This window comes from Hemiscyllium ocellatum, chromosome 7 (assembly GCF_020745735.1).
Source record: "Hemiscyllium ocellatum isolate sHemOce1 chromosome 7, sHemOce1.pat.X.cur, whole genome shotgun sequence".
In the NCBI taxonomy this organism is placed as follows: domain Eukaryota; kingdom Metazoa; phylum Chordata; class Chondrichthyes; order Orectolobiformes; family Hemiscylliidae; genus Hemiscyllium; species Hemiscyllium ocellatum.
This window is the reverse complement of record NC_083407.1, coordinates 45,981,843-46,004,588: the sequence shown is the minus strand read 5'-3', so window position 1 is coordinate 46,004,588 and position 22,746 is coordinate 45,981,843. Positions and strand designations below refer to the sequence as shown.

General features: G+C 39.8%; 1 protein-coding gene across 2 annotated transcripts in view; it reads right to left on the bottom strand.

Annotated features, from left to right (window-relative positions):
• The window catches only part of LOC132817063 (extended synaptotagmin-3-like), a 138,956-nt gene that overhangs the window by 50,966 nt on the left and 65,244 nt on the right, over positions 1–22,746 (bottom strand). For both annotated transcript variants that reach the window (XM_060827155.1, XM_060827154.1), the window contains exons 5-7: positions 10,497–10,566; positions 8,931–9,020; positions 2,357–2,412 (exon numbers count right to left, since the gene is read on the bottom strand). In XM_060827155.1, the coding sequence (XP_060683138.1) occupies positions 2,357–2,412; positions 8,931–9,020; positions 10,497–10,566 (216 nt within the window). The remainder of the gene's footprint in view (positions 1–2,356; positions 2,413–8,930; positions 9,021–10,496; positions 10,567–22,746) is intronic.

Here is a 22,746-nt window from a genome sequence, read left to right as displayed (position 1 = left end):
GAGACAATGGGCATGGAAGTGCCACAGCTTGATTTGGGGAACATTACAGGTATAGGTTGAGAGGCTGAACTAGCATAGACAGCATGCGAAAAAGGTTCACAGATATGAGGCTTCCTGGGTGGCACTTGGGCACTGTGTAAGTGGGTACAGGAGACTGAGGGCCTTTCCTGAGATGGAGTCCCATGAAGCAGAGGTACACATTTTGAACAACATGCCTTGACACCTGGTTGGAAGCTTTGACTGCTTTCCTGGATGGACCACCCTGACTGCAGCTTGAACCTTAGCCATGTCCCTGGCAATCTAGATCCTGACTTCACTATCACTTTCTCCTGTGGTGGATTCACAAAGCCAGGAATTTTCCTAGATTCTGCTGCTTGCCTTGAAGATGACAATCCAGGACTAAATATTAACTGACATGCAAAATGAAGTATTCCATTGGAGTTAATTCTGACTCACATGAAAAAGAATGTGCTCCAATTTCTTAGGGTTCCAGCTCAAGTTACTGTGCTGGAGATATCTGACTTGTTTCAGTTATCTAAACAAGTAAACTGTAATGGCAAGCTTTATTTATTCAAACGACTGGAATAATACCCAAAATGTACAAAGTAAGTTCAGCTTCACTTTCTTCTCAGAATGCAGGTAATGTTCACAGCTCAAACAAGGCTTTGCGTAAGCATACCAAGTCTATGGAATTAAAACATAAATCTTTATAAAGACTTGGTGATAAGTAGAATGTTGATTCTAATTGAGCACGTTTTTTTTACACTGGTAGAGTTGCTCAATTTCACTCCTTAAATGGAGGAACTATTCAATTAAAACTTATTGCAGGACTTGTACTCCAAGATCTCAGATCTTAAGTTTAGATAACACCAAAATTCAGCCCAAAGCAAAGCAAAATTCTAGTCTCCAGCTAACTTCCAAAAATAAAATCAACCTGGACTTTTTTCCAAATGCAATCCTGCCTCCATTTCCATATCTACTAAGGAGGATGAGCTTCCATTTTAAACTAGTTCTTTTAATATCCCATCAGGGATAGAAGCATCAATTCTCCTACCACAAAAATACCAAACTTAAATGGATTTATTTAAAATGGGAAAAACAATAAGACACGGCAAGTGTTTAGATGAGCAGGTCAGATGAAGAATTCATCACCACGTATCCAGCTTATCAGGATGGGATACCTCCCACAGTGATTAATTAAATATACTGAAGTACTAACCTGAGGGAATATTTTCTTTATATACCACATAAAGCTAAATCATAAACAAGTTTGTGAAGATTACATAGAATACAAATTTACTGTACACACTGCAGATTGAATCTCACATCTTAAATAATGTGGTTTTGATTTAATCCAGAAGTGTCATACTGATCTCAAGTAAAGCCTCATTTGTCATTCATTCTTATCATAAAACCACTAAAACCATTAGATTTACTGTTGTTCAAAGAATGTGTTAACAACTGAATTCCATTTACCTAGGCTCAGAGTGGCAATGAATACATTTAAATATTAGAAGAAAATGATAACAAAAAGTTATTAATGACCATCAAAAGCATATTTTAAAGTGTTTTCATAAAAGAACATAAATTATGATAGTTGCATGCACGCTGAGTGAAACATTTGAAAAACAAAAAACGGTCTCCTGCCAATTATACACTGATGCACATTTGTTTATGGAAGGGATTATGTTGGCACAGCACTCTATGCAGCTCATTAAAGGAGATGACAAACTGTAGGGCACCCTTTCGATTAGTAGATATTTTTGAAGTCGAGAATTGGGAAGCTGTTTAATTTTGATTGGTTGAGCGAACAAACTTCACAATTTCTGGAAGTGACATGACAGTTTTACTACTTGCAACATTTTCCTCCATTTTATAAATTAAACAGAACAAGGATGCAGGAGAAAATTACAAATAATGCAATTCAGTTAACATTGATACATCAAACCAATCTTGTACAGATTATGAAATTGACAGGGTTTGGAGGTTGGTTATCTATTTAACAAACTAATTGCTACTTTGGAATTCCTTCCAAGTTTGTTATTGAATTATTGAAAAATTCCTAATTTACAAGTTTCTTGTTTAGGACAAGGAGTAATGAAGTTGGATTCACTTCCTGAAGTAGGCTTGTGCATCTAAAGATAAGATATACTTTCCTTCAGTCAAAAATTTCAGTAAAATAATGGATACAGCTACATTTTAAACACCCATGTTTGGATGAAGTTAATGAACCGTTGAAGATATCCCCAGCATTACTCAATTATGCAATACTCTTTTATTTCATTGTAATGTCAATCTCTGAATCAATTTCCACTTCCTGATCCATGAAAAAGCTTAGACAATGTGGTATACTAACTTGAAACCAGGAATATCCAATAGGTTGGTCAGCCCTGTCCAGTTGATTTCCAGAACCTGAAGAGAAATTAACAACATCAGAAGCAGCAAAACAAGCAATGGGTTTGTTGAGAGGAACTTTTTACTCTGTACAATGATATTCAATTTCCACTTTAAACATTTTCAGGCTAGAATATTAATATTTTCATGAAAGAAAATGGTGTGGTTTTAAAGGTGATTTCAAGTTTGCTTCTCGAGTAGGACATTAAACTACAAAATGCCAAAAGGTCTAGTTAGCCAGACAAGTCATGGTGCTCGGAGTAGCTAAGTTGATTGACTCGAAACATGGAGCAAAGTTTTGTAGGAAACATTCATTCATTTAAAACATGATGAGTTGATGCTGCGTGGCTACAATCCCATGCTGATCTGTCCTTGACTTTCTATTCTTGAAAAAGGTATGACTATCTTGCATGGAAAGAATTTTGAATATATACCATAGCTTTTGGAAGGGGATAGAAGACTTGGAGACTTTAATGTCAGATCACTCAACAGGTCTTTGTTAGTGATGCTGGTGTCAGGTCAGAGGTTGTGCTTCCTCCTTTTTGTCATCAAAATCTGCATCTATGGAAATCAGCCAGGTTAGAGATATTTGCATTGTGTATTTGGTAGGTTCTGAAGGACATCATGAATTACTTATTTTGGGTTGTTTTCCAAGTGGTCAAATGTTTTCAGTGTTTTATTTTTCCCTTCAAACGCAAATCAGGGATGGAACAGATAGAAACCATGGAGTTAATGAAGGATTTCAGGACTCAGAACAACAGGCCTTACTCACTCAAATTATTCCCTTTGATGGCCCCTTCCTCAGTTATTAGAGAACTTTCACTATTTTGCAATCCTTCATAAATTACTTACAGTCCATACATTTTATCAGATAAACATGCACATCTTGCTACAATCTGCAGAAATATGATCTAAATTCACTTCAAAGCTATCACAGGAAATAAGTGGAAGGAAACATTATGACTTGATAGAAAAATTATAGCAATAACTGTAATGATTGTAATGAGAGTATAGAACACAGAATATTACAGCGCAGTACAGGCCCTTTGGCCTTCGATGTCACACTGACCTGTCATACCAATCTGAAGCCCATCTAACCTGCACTATTCCATGTACATCCATATGCTTGTCCAATGGCGATTTAAATGTACTTAAAGTTGGCAAATCTACTACCTTTGCAGGCAAAGCATTCCATACCCTTAGTACTCTCCGAGTAAAGAAACTACCTCTGATATCTGTCCTATATCTATCACCCTTCAATTTAAAGCTATGCCCTCTTGTGCTCACCGTCACCATACTTGGAAAAAGGCTCTCCCTGTCCACCCTATCTAACCCTCTGATTATCTTCTAGGTCTCTATAAAGTCATCTCTCAACCTTCTTCTCTCTAATGAAAACAGCCTCAAGTCCCTCAACCTTTTAGCCTGGTAGACCTCAAAAGAAAATGAATTCCCTGATTGAACCAGGTTAACAGCCCCAATCAGGAAGGGAAAAAGTGAGGACTGCAGATGCTGGAGATCAGAGCTGAAAATGCGCAGGTCAGGCAGCATCCAAGGAGCTGGAGAATCGATGTTTCGAGCATGAGTCCTTCTTCAGGAAGGCCTGACTGATAAATATAAACAGGAGCATCAGAGGTTATGTTCACTCATAGCTGGTTCTGAGAAAGTTGGACCAGTATCAAGTACTATGCATGTATAAAGACAGAGCAAATTGGTGATGGGACACTAAGTTCTGTGGAGTTATTTCAATAACAATCACAATCACTTAATTACATTGACTAGGACATCAATAAAAACATTATACACTTACGTAACCTTCAGCAGAAAAAACACAGGACAGAAGGAAAAATGAAAAGGGCAAGCTGCCAAACAATTTGGAGAGAGATGGAATGGAGAATAAAAATTTGATCAAAAGGAATCTACTGCAAGATAGTTTTCAAAAAAGGTGAAGAGAGAAAAATAAACAGAGCCAGATGGGATTTTAGGAGGAAGTTGCAGAAACTGGAGCCAAGATAGTCAGCAGTCCGGCCAGATCTGCAACTGTCAAGCAAAGAATGCTTCTGATATATGAAAGCCAAGGCTGGAGTATGGAGAAATGCAGCAAGGGACACAAACTGGGTTAAAAAAAATTGTATTTTTGCAATGAATCATGAGGTGATGAAAACATGCAAAAATAGGAACCTTTTTAAATGAAAATTTATAGGCAGATAATTAATTTAGCACTCCCATTTTTCATGTAAAATTAGCTATTTTATCAGCAATTTTGATAAGGAAATGAAAATGTTTTGCTCTCTTTAGGGTGTACTTTGCTGAAATATATAAATCTCTGTCTCCAACTCAAACCCATCAACAACACAATTGCATTTTCAAACAAAAAAAAAATTGAAGGCAAACATTCCCAATTACAATGAAGGACAAGTTATTGAAGCAGCTAAAGATAGTTAGAGTCGAGAGTGTGGTGCTGGAAAAGCACAGGTCATGTAGCATCCGAGGAGCAGAAGAATCGACGTTTCAGGCCTAAGCCCTTCATCAGGGAAGAGTTCACCAACTTCAAAATGTCCCACCCCCAATCTCATCACATGTCCAACCCTTCCTCTTCTCCCTAACTCCTTGACCTGACCTATCCGCTCCACCCTTCCCACCGACCAATCACAATACACCCTTACCTGCATCTAGCTATCACCATCCCAGTCCCAACCTTCTCCCTCTCCCCTCCCCAGTCCAGACCCAAAACATCAACTTTCCTGCTCCTCTGTGACCTGCTGTGCCTTTCTAGTTTCACATTTTATTGACTGACTTCCAGCATCTGCAGTCCTTACTGACTGAAAACTCTTAACGTTTGTTGGCGTGATGCCCTGAAGCATACAAGATTTGGAATGTCAATGAGTCACATGTTTAAGCAACAAAAAAAAGGCTAACTTGGCCTTTTGCTGTACTGAAGGGTTTCCTATGACCTCACCTCCTCAATTTCCCTCAGATGGGCTCTCCATGGAAAGGCCAATATTACTGGGTCTGTCATGAATATTTAATGAAAGCGCTAAGAGTAAGATTGGATGGCTCCCAGCAAAAAGACAGGCATTTTTGGAAAATTAGCATGACATGTATCTGAAGCACATTGCCTGCATGTGGCATGATCGGAACAATATTCAGGCTTGGGCTGACAAATGGAAAAATGAGATAAGGAGATTTTTTTTTCAGCTAGAGGGTGGTGAATCTGTGAAACCTGTTGTGACAAATGGCTGTGAAGGCCAAGTCATTGAGTGTGTTTAAAAGAGAGAGAGAGATTGGTCCTTGATTAGTAAGGGAATCAAGGATTACAGGGAGAAGACAGGAAAATAGGGTTAAGAAATGTATCAGCCATCTTTGAATGGTGGAGCAGACTCAATGGGTTGAATGGCCTAATTCTGTTTCTCTATCTTATGGTCTTGAGTAACGATCTGTGTCACACAATGCCAGGCAATGACTATTTCCTACAATGGAATCTAGCCATCTCCTCTTGATGTTGAGTAATATTATTGCTGCTGAGTTCCCCTACCATCACAGCTTTTACTTTTTACTTGGTTATCTTGTACTTTGGGAAACAAAAATGTTATTCTTCTGCAAGAGATGCCACAGATTACCTCAGTTTAAAGCATTCCTACACCAGTTAGAATTCACCTCAGGCAAGGGAGAAATGCTTGCAAAAAGACAGGCCAATTGACTGCCATGGAGTTCAGTGCCAGCACCAAACACTGGTCAATATGTAAACAAATAAGTTGCCATCATTCACACTCTGTAAATTGATTTATGCTGATGACATCAGTCGTGCCCTCAAATCTCCATCCTTTGACACCCTCCACCAGATCCTTAATAAAGAAGTTACAAATTTGGTGGACCTCTGCACAATTAGTATCTCAAACTGAATCCTCGAAATCTATAACCAGTATATTCCATCTCCAAAATGCAAATGCCAACAAATGAATTGTACATTTACATGGATGGTTAGGGAGTAAAGTGTGATCCCAACATAGCATACTTGGGAAAAATTCTGGATTGGACTTTATTGATCTGTGACCTTCTGAAGGGAGCAGCAAAAGGATGAAAACTAGAAACAACTGACTTCAAACTTGCTGAATCTACATGTGATGTTGCTGCTACAACACTTTCAACTTTAGCACTTGCCTAATATATCTTGCATCAGCTTGGCAAAGGTCAAAACACACGCACCTTGTTGACTTTCAAGTGAATGTAATCATGTGCACCATAACTGGTATCTTTTGCTCAACTCCTCTCTTTCAGCTTCTTGTCCTTGCAAACATCATTCCTCCTCACATTCACCAACAACCCACAGCTGGTTGAAACCACCTGTGCCACACCTCACTTATCACTCCATCAGGATCTGATAAATCCATCCTACAGCTCATCTTCCATCATGTGCTCATATGGAACAGCATTGCTGAGCAAAAGTCTGCCAGTAAATGTCCACTGGATCAAGGAATGGGATATACAGGAGCTCTAATCTGCTTTTTCTATAAATTGCATCGGTTTGATGACATGTTTTGAACTACCATGACAAGAATAGTCCTTGTTAAACATGTTCAGAACAAGCCTGGACTCCTATGAAGCCAGCCTCCACTGTTATGAACTCAATGCAAACCCCTTATGCACTTTGTTGAGACAAATAATGCTGCACATTAGAGATACCTACAGCACAAAGGGCCCTTGGGCCCATTGAGTCTGTGCCAGTCAAAAACTAGCACCTAACTATTTAAATCTCATTTTCCAGCACTTGGCCCCAATGAGGTGTCCCCTGTACCGACAGGGGGATGGATTAAATCACATTTAACTTAATAAATGCAGCTAGTGCTTGGCTTTGAGGATTTGCATCCACAAAATAAGAATCTTGGTATTAAATAAATAATTTCCCTTAGACCCAGGTGTATTCAATCCCATGTCAGGAGCACAGAGATGGGACAATTTCCAGTTGCATACCTGAACTTTTAAAACTGGCTGCTATTTTAAGTTTGTAAGGGCAGGATGCATTAGAAGCAGAGGTGTGGGTCTGCCTTGGGGATCTGCCAAAAAACTTAGAAACAAAGCATAAACCATGAAATATCCTCTGCCTCCTGCTCCCTGACCCTTACCCTTCATTAACATTTACATAAATCACCACTAGCCACCCCATTAACCTCATACTAAAGCTTGCTCCTATACCTTCTCCCACTGCCCTTTATGAACTAATGACAAGCGATCGAAAGGTAGAGCAAACTCAAAGGGCCAAGTGGCCTCATCCTGCTCCTGTTGTCTATGTTTCTATGTACTTTTATCTACCCTTCATAGCACCTTATATACACAGATCAAATATGGCAAATGTAAATTGACCATAGTGTCCATGGAGATGCTAGGTAAGTGAATTAGCCATAGGAAATGCAAGGTTACAGGGATAGGGTAGAGATATGGGTCTGATGGGATGCTCTTCAGAGACTCAATGGGCTGAAAGTCTACTTCCATAATGCAGCGATTCCATGATTCTAAATGCTCACCTCCACTGTCTTTTACCTTATACCTACCATCCACCATAGGTGGACCTCAAGACCTGTGCAGTGTTGAAATAAACAGCTCTATCAATTGAAGACTTTATATTGGAATAAACACTTTCTTTCAGTAAATCCCTTTTTAAAAGCATTTTCATCAACTAAATAAAGCCATAAAACATAAATATTTCATTCAGTTGCAAAAGCATTGGAATTCATGCTTCTATAGTAAAGATTCAATAACTGCTTGTTAACTGTCCAATGATACGAAATGTGTCCCACTGTGGTAAAGGATCATTGTGAAATCAGTCATGTAGCAACAATCCAGTAATGTAAGTTCTTAACCTTATGTCAAGAGACAAATGAAATAGCAAGCAATAACTTTATAAAAACAAAACTCCAGATTTTTCTTCTAAAGTATTAAAGGGCAAAATTCTAAATGCCTTTTTTGATAGGACAGGTCCCTCTGACAAATTTTTTTTATAGTCTATTGAAAAGTCCACGCAGTTTTACAATAATGGGTTGATCCATGTTTTACCTACATTTGATACCTACTTAACAATCCTGAAGGGCCTATGATCTCTCCTGACCTTGGTCCAAATGTGTTCCAGGACCATCTTCAAAATGGTACCTTACCTCTCCAAAAGGGTACCCTGGCTACCAAAACAAATCCGATGCTCATATCTGGCTTGGCAAAATCTAACTCTGTGTTGCACACTAGAAGCGATGTCAAAAGAGGTGAGGAAGGAGCATACTGATGATTTAAAAGGCCAGCTTTGTCCGCAGACTGTACTTACATGAAACTTGCCCAGCATTAGAGAAAGAGAAAACGCCATGTTTGTGGATAGGACCTAAGATATCTAATCACTTTATTTTTACCTCACTGAAGAGCCCAATGTGTTGGGAATCTGAGCCTTAGAGCCTCATAACACCACTTTAAATGGGTAAGAGTGCTTTGTGGTTGGAGCCACTGTTAGAAAAAAATTGAAATGTAAACAATGCAATAAAATGAAAAAAAAGACTCACTGGTCGGTGAATGAAGAATAAAGTCACAGCTTCAACCAGGGGCATCTGATTAGATAAAGGCTCTAGGATCACTCTGAGTGTACCGTGTAGCTGTAATACAAACACATACCATAACCATTACCAAACACCAGCTTTAAAAGACCAAAGCACTTTCTAATTGTTAACATCAATAAGTTTTGATGAGATAGGCAAACAAATCAAATCACAATTTAAAGCTGATACGAGTGGATCTGAAGATTAAAGAACTTCACAAACGAATGGTAATTTCAATGCATTACTCTGCACATTCAATTCATTCAAGGTTACAACTAACAAAGATTGTACAAGGAAGTATAATTATTTCCCAACTGCCAACAGCAGATACCAACAGTTATCCAATTCCTGAAGTTACTCACCTCATATTAACACATGCACTATCCTTACTTTTGCCTGTTTAAATCAGAAATGTGCAAATTTACCAAGAATGTATGTGATTGCCAGGTTGTGACAATTTTGCACAGTGAAACTGCATAAAGACAGAAAAGATAAAACAGACTTTAAGAATGAGCAAAGAGGCATATTTTGGCAATTTTTGTCCTTGGTGTGCAAGCATCACCAGCAAAGGCCAGTATTCGTTGCGCATCAATTTCCTTCAGAAAAAGGTAGTTGTGTCCTTTTAAAACCAATCAGTTAAAATATGGCGCAGATGCTGTTGGTGTAGACAATTACAGATTTTAAGCCAATGCAGATGAAGGAACACTGACATAAACAGGCAGTTAGCGCAGGAACAATAGCACAAGGCAGATATTTCAGAAAGTCAAAAAGAGTTAGATAATGAGTAACCATTGCCATTTGGTGTATCCTCCAGAGACTATTTAAAAAGTAAAATAAGAGAACAAAGACAATGTCTCTGCCCTTTCATGACCGGGCCTTATATGAAAAGTAAAATGGAAATAGAAAAAAGAGAAAAAGGGCATAAGTATAGATTACCAATTTATACATAGTTAAAATAGCAACATCTTTTCAGAGATTAACATTGTGGGGAATAACAAAATCAGAAGTTGTTGGAAAAGCTCAGCAAATCTGGCAGCATTGGGGAATAAAACCTCCTTTACATAATTCTGTAATTTCATAGATTATTGAATCCCTACAGTGTAGAAGCTTACCATTTAGCCTATTGACTCTTTTATCCCACCTTGATCCAGACTCCTACCTATTGCTGTAACCCTGCACATCTCTGGACAATTTGGCATGGCCAATCCACTTTACCTAAACATCTTTGGACTGTAGGAGGAAACCGGAGCACCCAGAGGAAACCCACGCAGATGCGGGAAGAATGTGTGAACTCCACACAGACAGTCACTTGAGGGCAGAATCAAACCAAGATCTGTGGCACTGTGAGCAGCAGTTGTGACCACGGAGCCTCGGTGCCGCCATTATTTGTTATAAGTACTCATGCCAAGGGTCACAGATTTCCTGATTGAACATCGTAGTTGAGTTTTAAATTCTGGATCAGAGATAAAATCGTAACAGGCAATTTATGAAGTAGTTTAGAACAAAGAAACAATTTCAAAATATCCCACATACCTGCATTCCCTTCAGTCCAGCTTTACATACTTTCTTCACCTCCACGTTAATTTCACAATCTCCTACATAGCTGAAAGACAGACATTCTATATTAAATTCAGGTTTGCCAAATTGATTGGACACAAAGCCTGAGTGACAACCTGAGAATCGTTCATTTGGAGAAAGCCATCTTAATTGGAAATGTTAAATCTATTTCTCTCTCCCCATTTACTGCCTGCTTGTTGTGCATTCCCAGTAATTTTTATTGTTATGTCAGATTTCCAGCATTTGCAGTACGTTATTCTGTATTAGAACAATTATAGGGTTTTCCAATCTCCAATCAGATAAAAACAGTGGGTACTGTAAATCAGAAACAAGAGCAGAAAATGCTGGAAAAAGCTCAGCAGGACTTGGCAGCATTTGTGGACAGAAATCAGAATTAATATTTCTGGTTCAGTGACCCAAAGAAGGGTCACTCGACCAAAAATGTTAACTCTGATTTCTCTGCACAGATGCTGCCAGATCTGTTGAGCTTTTCCAGCAATTTCTGTTTTTGTTCCAGACAATTAGGCTTAGCTTTTTAATAAAATGTCTTTGGTTATTTGCCCTCCAAGTAAACAATGTTTGTGTCTCCCACAGTCTTCTGAAAAAAATTATTGACAATTTTAATCTTAGATCCCAGAAAAACCAAATGCTCGGCAGAACACACTATATGAGCTCTACAGAAAAGAACATTTTCGTGTTGATTTGAGAGTTAACTAGATTTCAACAGTTGTGTGCACAAAATAAACTTCTGGTTTACAATCCTTTCAGTTTTATCTGAAAAGCTGGGAACTTTGATCAGCAGGAAGGACTGGACTTTGGAAGGAACTTATGCAAGGATCTGAGGACTTAGTGCTAGTCATTGAAAAATGATCACTTCATGTGCATACACTTTATAGGATTAACCCTAGTCAAAGAGGTGTAATGGAATTGAAAACACCAAACAGTGATGTTACGGACAACTCAAGATGTCAGACTGGTGAGCCCAATGACACTGACTCTGGACTTTATAGTGGAAGTGATGTTGAAATGACTCACTGGTCTTTCACCCTCCCACATATTACTTCCTTGGAGTTGATGTTGAGGCTAAGAGCCTATTGTTTTCCCTCTGGGTTTCTGGGTTTGGAGCGAATGTTTAGGCAGGTCTCATTAATAGATTGGGTGTTTTCCAGGCAGTGTTTATAAAACAGAAATCTCAGTAAAACTTAAGTAAGGATTTATATTAAAAACTGTTGTGTTAAAATATATTTTGTGCTGATAGTAACTTTTGTTTTCTACAATGCTGAATCTTAAGCTTTGTTTGATGTATAAAGCAACGATGGTGCACTAAATTTCAGTCAGTGTTTATTTTTCTCTTCTGCTAAAGGTGTAGAAATCTCTCATTACAATTGCTTCATAGGAGAAGAGGCGACGGTAGCTTTTTCAAAAATGTGGCCTAACTGGTTCTACCACCATTTGTTGTCACAATCAGTCACAATACACATTAGCTCAAAATTAAAATACGGAGGATGTTGTAAATATGAAATAGTACAAAACACACTAGAAATACTCAGCCGATTAGTTTCTGTGGAGACTGAAAAAGAATGAACTATTCAGGTTGATGATCTTCCATGAGAGCTGTAAGGAGGAGACAAAAAGGTTTTAAGCAAGTAGACTGGCAAGAATAGGTCTGTTCCAGTTTTTTTAAAAAATTCATCGAAGGGATGTGGGAGTCACTGGTTATGCCAGCATTTATTGCCTGTAGGGCAGTTAAGAACCAACCACATTGCTATGGTTCTGGAGTCCCATGTAGGCCAGACCCATGGATAGCAGTTTCCTTCCTTAAAAAAGGACATTAGTGAATCAAATAGGGTTTCAAATGTGTTGCTGGTCAAAGCACAGCAGGCCAGGCAGCATCTCAGGAATAGAGAATTCGACGTTTCGAGCATAAGCCCTTCCTGATGAAGGGCTTATGCTCGAAACGTCGAATTCTCTATTCCTGAGATGCTGCCTGGCCTGCTGTGCTTTGACCAGCAACACATTTGCAACTGTGATCTCCAGCATCTGCAGACCTCATTTTTTAATCAAATAGGGTTTTCCAACAATTGACAATGATCATCTTCAGAGACTCTTAATTCCAGACGTTTATTGAATTCAAATTTCACCATCTGCCAAGACAGGATTTGAACCAGGTTGTTACCTCGGTCTCGAGATTAACAGTCCAGCGATAATAACTCTAGGTCATCACCTCCCCACATTGAAAGCAGATATTAAATGATAGGACAATGGAATAAGCAAATAAACAAAAATGACTCAAAGGAGATATGATTGCAGCAGCATAATCGGTATTTACAGGGCAGTAATTGTGGTCCAAAATTATTTTCTTGTAAAAAAAGGAAAAATTTATTTTTTTGAATATTACAACAGATTCAAAATCAAACAATTCAAACCAATGTTAAAAAACAAACCTACTAATTACATAGATAAATTATAACTAATAACTGAGCTAAAAAAGGAAATATTATTATTATTATTATTAATAAGACAACTTAACAAAACAAAGTGATAGCCCTTAATCATCGAGTGCATAAGTTTATACATATTCATGTTTGTAGTTCCTCCTTCCTGGATACTAGATTTATTCCAAGTACTGCCATGGCTATATAAAGATTCTTATTAGTATGGTGGACAAATCTGTACCCAGCTTGTTCAAAAAGAGCCACCAGAAATGCTCAGTTTTATGGTGTACCATACTCATGAGGAAGTCCAAGGGGATGTCTTCAATGACCAGCTTACGCCAGCCCAGAGGGATTTTCCAACACCCACCTAATAGAATGTTCTTTCTGGCACAAAACGTGAGGATACTAGAAAACCTTGTTTTGTGTACATCTAAAAACTGAATTAATAAAATCACGAAGAGGAGATACCAGGTCCATTTTCACCTCAGTCCCCCAAGGCCTTCTTTATTTCACCTACCACAACGCTCCAGTATGCCCACAGTCTGTGACAGGACCAAAGACAATGAGTGAGCATGCCCACGCTCACTTTACATTTAGGACACATTGGAGAAGCTCCCGCTTTAAGTTTTGCAAGGCGATCTTCGGCTAAACGGACCCTGTGAAGAATGCTCAATTGCAAGGCGTGGGTCCTGTTGCAAATCAAGATCCTTCTTGTATTTTCCCAGATATCCTCCCATGTCCAGATCTCAATGTCCAGCTCCCTCTCCCGTAATGTTCGGTCTCATTTGAGGGAGCCTCACCCAATAGATGATAAATGCAGAACAGATAAAGTACCCTCAACACCTTCTCCATGTTGGACCTATAAGAATCAGTTAGAAGTGTGGTTTCTTTTGTATGAAATTTCTAATTTGAAAAAAATGAAAAAGGGTCCCTTCTCAGCAATTTATATAACTGAGCCAAAGGATATCAATGTCCCCCTTCGAATAAATCACCTAGACAAGACACGTCCCGAGTTGCCCATAGTTTAAACTCCAAGTCTATCATTCCTGGTTGAAAACTCAGCATGGGTGTCAAAAGTGAGGTTTTGACAATATTGCCTTTACCCTGACGCATTGCCCTCCAAGCCTTGACTGTGTTGCTAAGTATTGGGCTATGGAAATATTCCTTAACTGTTCTCATTTTGTCTAAGAACAACAGGCTAGTAAAGGGGCCTCTTGCCTGAGATGCTTCGATGTCCAACCAAAGTGAACGAGGGATTCCCCCAGGGCCCAGTCATTCACATAAAGATAACAACAAACTTAATTGATAGTTTTTGATATCTGGGGAGGCCAACTCCTCCAGTCAGTAAGATAACTGCAATTTAGTCAATTTAATTAGGGGTCACTTGTGATACCAGATAAAGAACTGCATCAGCACTCAGTCTTCTAAATATTTGCTTAGTAAAGAGCAGAGGTAGCATTCACACAGGATACAACAGGTGGAGCAGAGTGTTCATTTTAATGAGGGCTACCAGACCTAACCAAGAGATCGGAAGCGCCTCCCACCTACAAACAGTCCTGCTTGATTCTGTCGAATAAAAAGGACAGAATTGGTTTAAAAAGGCTGATCAAACATGGGAGTAATAAAAATACTTAAATAGAGAAAACCCTCCTGCGAACATCTAAAGGGGAACAGAGATCTGCCCTCAGAATCACGCACTCTCAGGAGACCACCCACGGGTATGGCCTCTGATCTCGCAAAGTTGATCTTGTAGCCCGATAAGCTACTAACTAAATTGATGCATTGTATCAGGTGTGGCACTGAGACTACTGGGTTTGATAAGACAAGAATGTCATCTGCATACAATACAATCTTATGTCACTTCGTCCCCTCTTCTCGAGGGCTTATAGTGAGATCCCTATGCATTGCTTCCGCGGCAGTTCGATCACCAATGTGAAAAGCAACGGTGATAAGGGCCAGCCCTGTTGACTGCCCTTACAAATATTGAAATTGCTTGATCGCACAACATTGGTGAGGACCACAGCAGGAGGATCAATATACAAAACCCCCATCCACCTGATGAAGGCCTCTCCCAGGCAAACCACTTTAAAGTATAAAAAAAGTATGGCCACTCGACCCTGTTAAGTGCCTTTTCCGCATCTAAGGAGATCACTAATCTCTGTACCAATTGCTGTTGACATGCTTGGATCACGTTAGATAACCTGCTGACATTATCCGTTGATCTGTGACCTTTTATGAATCCTGTCTGATCTTCCTTAATGAGGAGGGCAGTACAGTTTCTAGCCTTAATGCCAGAGTCTTAGACAGGATTTTGAAGTTGATATTCAGGAGTGAAATGGGTCTATAGGAAGCAGAGTCTTCTGGGACCTTACCCTTTAAGGACGAGAGAGATGTTTGCCTCTCAAAGATGGTGGGAGGAGGCCACGACTATGACAGTCAGTCAGTCATTAAACCTACAAGCATCAGCCCTAACAACATATTTATAAATTCCTTATAGAACTCACTGGGTAGCCTGTAATGACCAGGCGCCTTTACATTCTGGAACAGCCTCACAGCCTCCTGCACTTCTTCCTCTGATTATGGGGCATTGAAAAAAGACTCTTGTTCAGGAGTCACTCCCGGATGGCCCAAGTTCTTAAAAAAAAGACTCCATCCTAACCTGTTCACCATCACAGTTTTCAGATTGAAATACTCCAAAACTTCCAAAATGCTGCATTAATTCTTTTACAATTGCAGGGTAATTTCCAGTAGCCTCTGTGATCGAGGTAATGACTTAGGGAGCACTCCTTTTCCTGGCAAGGTATGCTAAGTACTGGCCTGGTTTATCCCCATGTTCAAACAGCCCTGGACTTGCAAATTAAGCTCCCTTTTGGCTGTCCGTGTGAGCATGGAGTTCAGTGTAGACCAAAGCGCTGCAGTCCTCTGCAGTTTAGCCAGCGAAAGCCTGACAAACTATGCCTTTTCATTTACTTTCATGCTCATCTCGAGCAAGCGTTGCTGTCCCCCTGTCCGTTGCTTCTTACTGGCTGAATAGGAAATAGCTAACCTCTTCACATAGGCTTCAGCTGTTTCGCAAATTATTGATGGGCTACTGACTGAGCCTGAATTAATATCTAAAAAAGCCCTGAATTCAGTAGAAAAGAATTCGATAAACTTGCTATCCTGGAGGATGAAAGGGTCCAGTCTCCAGTGCTTTGAGCCTACCACTGTATCCTTACTCTTAACCATGACATACAATGGGGCATGATCGGAAACAGTGAGTGTGCCAATTGTACATGACGCCACTGAGTCCAGATATGCTTCAGGTGTCAGAAAAAGAGCAATCCTGGTATGGCATTTATGTGGGTTCGAAAAGAATGTGAAGTCCCTGCCAGTAGGGTGAAGGTGCTTCCAAATATCTACCAACCCCAATTCAGCACACAAACCCTTTAATTGTTTAGATCGCAAAGATGACAACGGAGGCCCTTTAGGCAATCTGTCTGCAGTGGGGTCTATTAGACAGTTGAAATCCCCTGTTATGATAATATGCTGAGAAGCAAGGTTAACCAGTCTAGAAAGTATGTCTGTGAATAACTTAACGGGGTGGGCCTGGGGACAGTAAACATTTAAGATCCCGTAGTCTTCTCCATGCATCAAAGCTTTAAGGATTACAAATCTCCTCTGTGTGTCTTTAATACACTTCAGCTTAGAAAGAATCTCCCATTTAACTAAAATGGCTACCCTCTACTCCTCATTTTGAAAGATGAAAAATAAACCCAGTCATACCCATTCTGTTGCAGCTGCAAATGCTCTGCATCATCCAGGTGTGTTTCTTGAAATAAGGCAACATCCACCGTCTCCCTTTTAAGTCTGGAAAGTACCTTCTTCTGCTTGACTGGTGAATGAATCCCTTTAATATTCCAGGTGCAGCACTTAAACACATCCTTAGCCATAACCTTCTATAGCACTATTTAGACTCCAGAGAAAAAGAACCCAAACTACAGATCACCGAACGTTAATGCAAAAGATTCCACAAAACCCAAATATTACATAGACTAAAATAACGACAGCCAATAAATCTACATAATTTACAAAAACTACATACAGCCAAAACAGAAAAACTGCCAAAAGCCACTGATTGGAGGAATTTACTCCCCCATTCATAGAGGGTACCTACACATCCTACAACCCTACTAACCATCCCAACTGCCTTCTCAACTCCTACCAGCTAGGGTCACATCACATACACCGACAACTGATAGAGAGAAAAAAAACAAGAGCAAGGCTAGTACTATAAACAAATAAACTAAAAATAAATGTTACCCATCACTTAACATAACATAGAGATTACAGATAAATACTCTATCCATCCCGGACATCATTTAACTCAACTTATTATCAGAAAGGAGACTGCACCAAGCCCTTTTTAAAGAAGAACAAACCGAACAGCTCTGTCCTCTACGCCTATTCGGCTGTTTGACTTAAGTTAACATGCCCACAAAGTACTTCGCTTTCTCTTGTGAGTCGAACATAATGGATCCATTATGATTCATCTGAAGCACCACTGGAGATCTTAGAGGATCCTGGATCCCAAGCTCTCTCAAGCTCTTGATGCCAGCATAGGAGTTCCTTTTCCAGACCACTGTCGCCGAGAAGGCCTAAAAGAATGTGACTATGGAACCGCCACATACCAATGCCCTTGGATCCCTCCCTTGGGCTTTGGAGGCTTCCATGACCCTTTGCTTGTCTTTATAATGATGGAGCCTTACCAGAATAAGATGTGGGCGCTGATCTGCACCTGGCTTTTGTGCCATGATCTGGCAGGACCTTTCAATTGTTATCCTTCCCTTCTCAGACTCCAAAGTAAGAAATTCTGCGAAACTCTTCTTGAACTCCACTAATCGCTCACTACCTGTTCCCTGCGTTATGCCAACAATGCACAGGTTCTTTCTTCTGCCTGTTTTCAAGTTCATCTACCAGACCCCAACAGACTTTTGCTTCCAGAGCTTCAAGCTCTGTCAGGTCGGTGTTGTGGCATAGAGCCCAGCAAACGCGATCCTAACAGGCTGCCGCCATCTTGGATTCTCTCGGTCCAAAATTATTGACCACGCGTCAGGAAAACTAATCAAAAGTTGCCCAGCTGTTTCTCCAGTGACTCTCAATGTAAGAAATTGAGGATAGAGGTCAGAAGGAGGGTAGGGCTGAGAATAAAAAGACAGGCAACCAGAAAATCAGGGCCAAACTGATGACTGAATGGGTGTATAATAATTAAAAAAGAGTCCCAAATTGTTGAATCGTTTCCACAATGTTAAAACAAATAACTTATTCTCACCAGGAAGTTGTCTTTAAGGCCATTGACATTGGGAAGAGAAGTAAAAGGGCAGATGTTTTAATTCTCTAAACTCAACACTTGTTCCTTGCCCTATTTTTGTCCCCATTAGCCTTGTCCATCATTCCTATTGTCCATTAATCTCTTCTGACAATCCCATTTCTCTGTTTTTCCAATCATAATGTAAGGTCATTGACCTGAAATATTAACTTTATCGTTCTTTCTCCAGATGTAGCCTGACCTACTGAGCATTCCAGAATTTTGTTTTACATGAATTTTAGGCTATCCATTTCTTCATTTTACTTTTTGAATTTCAGACTTATATGTTTTATTGAAGAGTCATATTCGGAACATTAATGCTCTTTCTGTCTTCAGGGGTTGCTTGTCCTGCTGAGTTTCTCCAGTATTTTCCGCTTATATTATTGCACATATAAATTCTGTAAAGACAATGCACAACAATTCAGCTCATAGGCTCCTAGAGCTTTTATTTAGCATAACTGTATAAGACTTAAACATTTTATTACTTTACAACATCATGCTCTGTGAAGCGAAGGTATTGGCCTAAGCAATAAATGGAAGTCATGTTTCAAAATGTAACAAAAATACAAAACTGTTAAGGTTGAGTAATAAGTGCCTGTTTCCAATTCTTTGCCTGCAATGAATACCAAGATTGCTTTATATTTTCAGCAACAGACATCATGTTGTAGTTTCACACTCTTATTATGGTTTCTCACTTGTATCAAGAGCATTAAAAGAAAACAAAGTGCCAAAATTTATAATATTGGGTGTACTGGGTTAACACAACTTTAGAGGAATGCAACAATCTTTCCTGGAGCAAGAAACGACGTTCTAGTGGTATAAGACCATGTCCTAAAAATGAATAAAGAAAAATACCTGATAAACAAGAGATAGTTATAAACCAGACTGGCCACTCAAGAGACTATTGTGACATTGAAGTTTGGACACAAAAGTACAGATGAGAGTTTCAGCAGCTGTTGAGCTGATGATAATGGCAAGGGTCATCATGGAGGTGGAAAGAGGCAGACTTGATGATTGAATCAAATATGCACAGACATACATTCTCAGAAATTGTACAAAGCAATTTCCTGACCCATACTGACCTTTTCAAAGGAGGGGAGGTTGAAATGTAAGTAAAGCAATTCTACACATGATGTAAGGATTTTATTTTCAGTAGAAGTGCTCTAATTTGGCATATTCCAGTGCTGCTCCTGGCAATGAATGCAAGCCATGAAAAGCTATGCATCAGATTCCCCCAAAGCTTCACACGAGAAAAATTGCTGGGAGTAGGGGTGAGGGAGATTGTAAAACCACCAGAAGAGAAAATAACAATTGCAATATCAGATTAAATCCAAAATGATTTACTGTATATCGTGTACATTTGCAGCATCTGTACTTGAGCAATTTAAAAAAGTGGCATCATCATAGACATAGAAACAATGTTCTATGTTCCAACCTTCACAATAGGACCAAAATTGAAAAGAAACGACAATGAAAGCAAAGTAGTGCAGATGCTGAGATCTGAAATAAAAACAGAGTCTGCACAAAACTCAGCAGCTCTGGCAGCACTTGTGGGAAGAGAAAAAGAGTTAACTGAGTGTAACGTCATACTTCAGTTCTGATGAAGTCATGATGAATTGGAAATGTTAAATTTGTTTTTCTATAGGAGGAGGCGGAGATGGTCCAGAATATTTAGTTTGTATTACACAACAGATTAAACTGGTTTTCTAAAATAGTCAATACGTGTCACCAATAGAAATGTACGACAAATGTTTGATGAAAGAAAACATACTGTCACCACAGAACGTATCTCTGGCCAGCTGCCTGTTCAAACATGTCAGGGATTTTCTTGGATCAGCCTATAGTGCAATATTACAGAAAGCTGGTAGTCAGTGCTTGCAACTGTGCTTTCTATAATTTGACCATAAAATCAGTACAGAAAATCCAGCCTTCAAAAGTCAGTTCTGCATTTCTGAGCAGCAAGAAAATTACCCATATGTACTACAGCTGGGGCTGAGAAAGGAAGCCAATGTTCAATGACAAAGAAATGGAGTTTACACAGACTTAAACAACTAAGATGTGTGACAAATCAAGGATTTTTTAAAAAGTGGAACATGAAATGCAAAAAAATACTCAGCAAGTCTGGTGGAATGCGCAAAGAGAGGAACAGGGTCACTGTTTTAGGACAATGATGCTGGAGATCTGAAACAAAGAGAAACAGAGACGAAGGGAAACTCAGCAGGTCTGGCAGCATCAGTGCAGAGAAAGAAGTTAACACAACTAGCGATGATTCTTCAGAACTTTTTTAGGTTGAAGTTCTTGTGAAAGGTTTTAAACTTAAAATGCTGTTTCTCTGCATTAATGTTGCAAACCTGAGTACTTTTAGAATATTACATTTATATTTCAAATTTTAATTATCCACAGTGCTGGTCTTTTTTTCAAAATGCATTAATTACAGTAGCTTTTCCCAGCAATTCTTCCACACTAAAAAATAATTTCAGAAACACTTGGTATAAGTAATGTTGCAGCTGTATGAGTCACTGTGGAAAAACAGACTACTGTGGAAAAGGAATTTTATCCGTAAAGACTCAAGACGTATGCTATAATTGGACCCTGATGCCATGAATCCTATGGTAGAAGGGTTAACAATAGCCAATCAAAGAGTTTTATTCAAGGAAGCAAAGCACAATATTGGCTGTGAATTACTGGCAAATTCTAAATGAATCCATTAGTCAATATTAAAATAGTGAGTTCTCAGGGGTGCATGGAATAATCCAAATCATTCCTGTTAAAGACAAGTCTTCTATTTCAATAGATGTTCAATAGTCATCAAATTGATTAAAAAGAAAACAGTATATGTAGAATAAGTCAAAATTTCAGTTGATATTCAGCATGCTGTGTTCCAAAACCCACATCTTGAAAGATCAAGGATACATTTCGCAGTATGATGATAAATTTAGTTTCAGGACAGGAAAGATATGATTAGGATAAAGTTTATTAGAGGCTGAACAAAATGGAGGATACCTGAAGTGATGCAACTCAGAATTGGTTCACTTTTCTTTCTTCTCACATGCTGATATACAATTATGATTTATGTCAAAGAGTGTGGTGCTGAAATAGCACAGCAGATCAGGCAGCATCCGAGGAGAAGGAGAATCAACATTTTGGGCATAAGCCCTTCATCAGGAATGGGGCTTGAGGGTCAAGGGGGCGGAGAGATAAATGGGAGGGGTGGGACTGCAAGGGAAGGTAGATGGGAATTCGAAAAGTAGCTGATAGGTCAGAGTGGAGGGTGGAGCAGATACGTGGGAAGGAAAACGGACATCCAAGACTGTCCAAGAGTGCAGTGCCGAGATAGCAGGTTGAGACAGGGATTGTGGGGGGTGGAAAAAGAGGGAAAATGGGGAAACTGATGAAATCCACATTGACTTTGTGTGGTTGAAGAGTCACAAGATGTAAGATAAGGAATTATTCCACCTGGTGTTGGATGGTTAGGGCTTGGTAATGGAGGCGGCCCAGGACCTGCATGTCCTTGGTGGAACGGGAGGGGAAGTTAGAAAAAGTGTTCAGCTACAGGGCAGTGGGATTGGTTGGTGTGGGCATCCCAGAGATGTTCTCTGAAATGATCCACAAGTTGGCGTCCTGTCTCCCCAATATAGAGGAGACCACATTGGGTGCAATGGATACAGTAGGTGATGTGTGTGGAAGTCCAAGTAAATTTCTGTCAGATGTGGAAGGATCCTTGATCCTTTGGGGCCTCGGATGGAAATGGAAGGGGAGGGGGTGGGTGCAGGTTTTGCAGTTCTTGCAGTGGCAGGGGAAGGTACCAGGAGGGGAGGGTGTGGTGGTGTAGAATGGGAGGTGGACCTGACAAGGGAGTCACGAAGGAAATGGTCTCTCATCTTTCCTGGTCCTCACCTTCAACCCCACCAAGTTCTGGATACGCTGCATCATCACCTACCATTTCTGCCACCTACAAACAAATTCCAGAGATATATTCCTCTCCCCACCGTGTTTCGGAGAGACTATTCCCTCTGGATCAATGTGGATTTCACCAGTTTCCTCATTTCCCCTCTCCCCACCTTATCCCAGTCCCAACTTCCCATCTGAGCACCACCCTCTTGAACAACCCTAGCTGTCCATCTTCTTTATCACCTATCTACTCCACTCTCCTCTCAGACCTATCACCTTCACCCCACCTTCATCTACCTATCGTGTTCCCAGCAACCATCCCCCCCCCCCCCCTCAGGCCCACACTCCCTCCCATTTATCTCTCAGCCCCCTTGGCCCTCAAGCCTCATTCCTGATGAAGGGCTTAAGCCGGAAACGTTAATTCTCCTCCTCCTCGGATGCCACCTGACCGGCTGTGTTTTTCCAGCACCACACCCTTCAATTCTGATCTCCAGCATCTGCAGTCCTCACTTTCTCCTAAGTATGATTAATACCATCGTCATCAACCATCCAT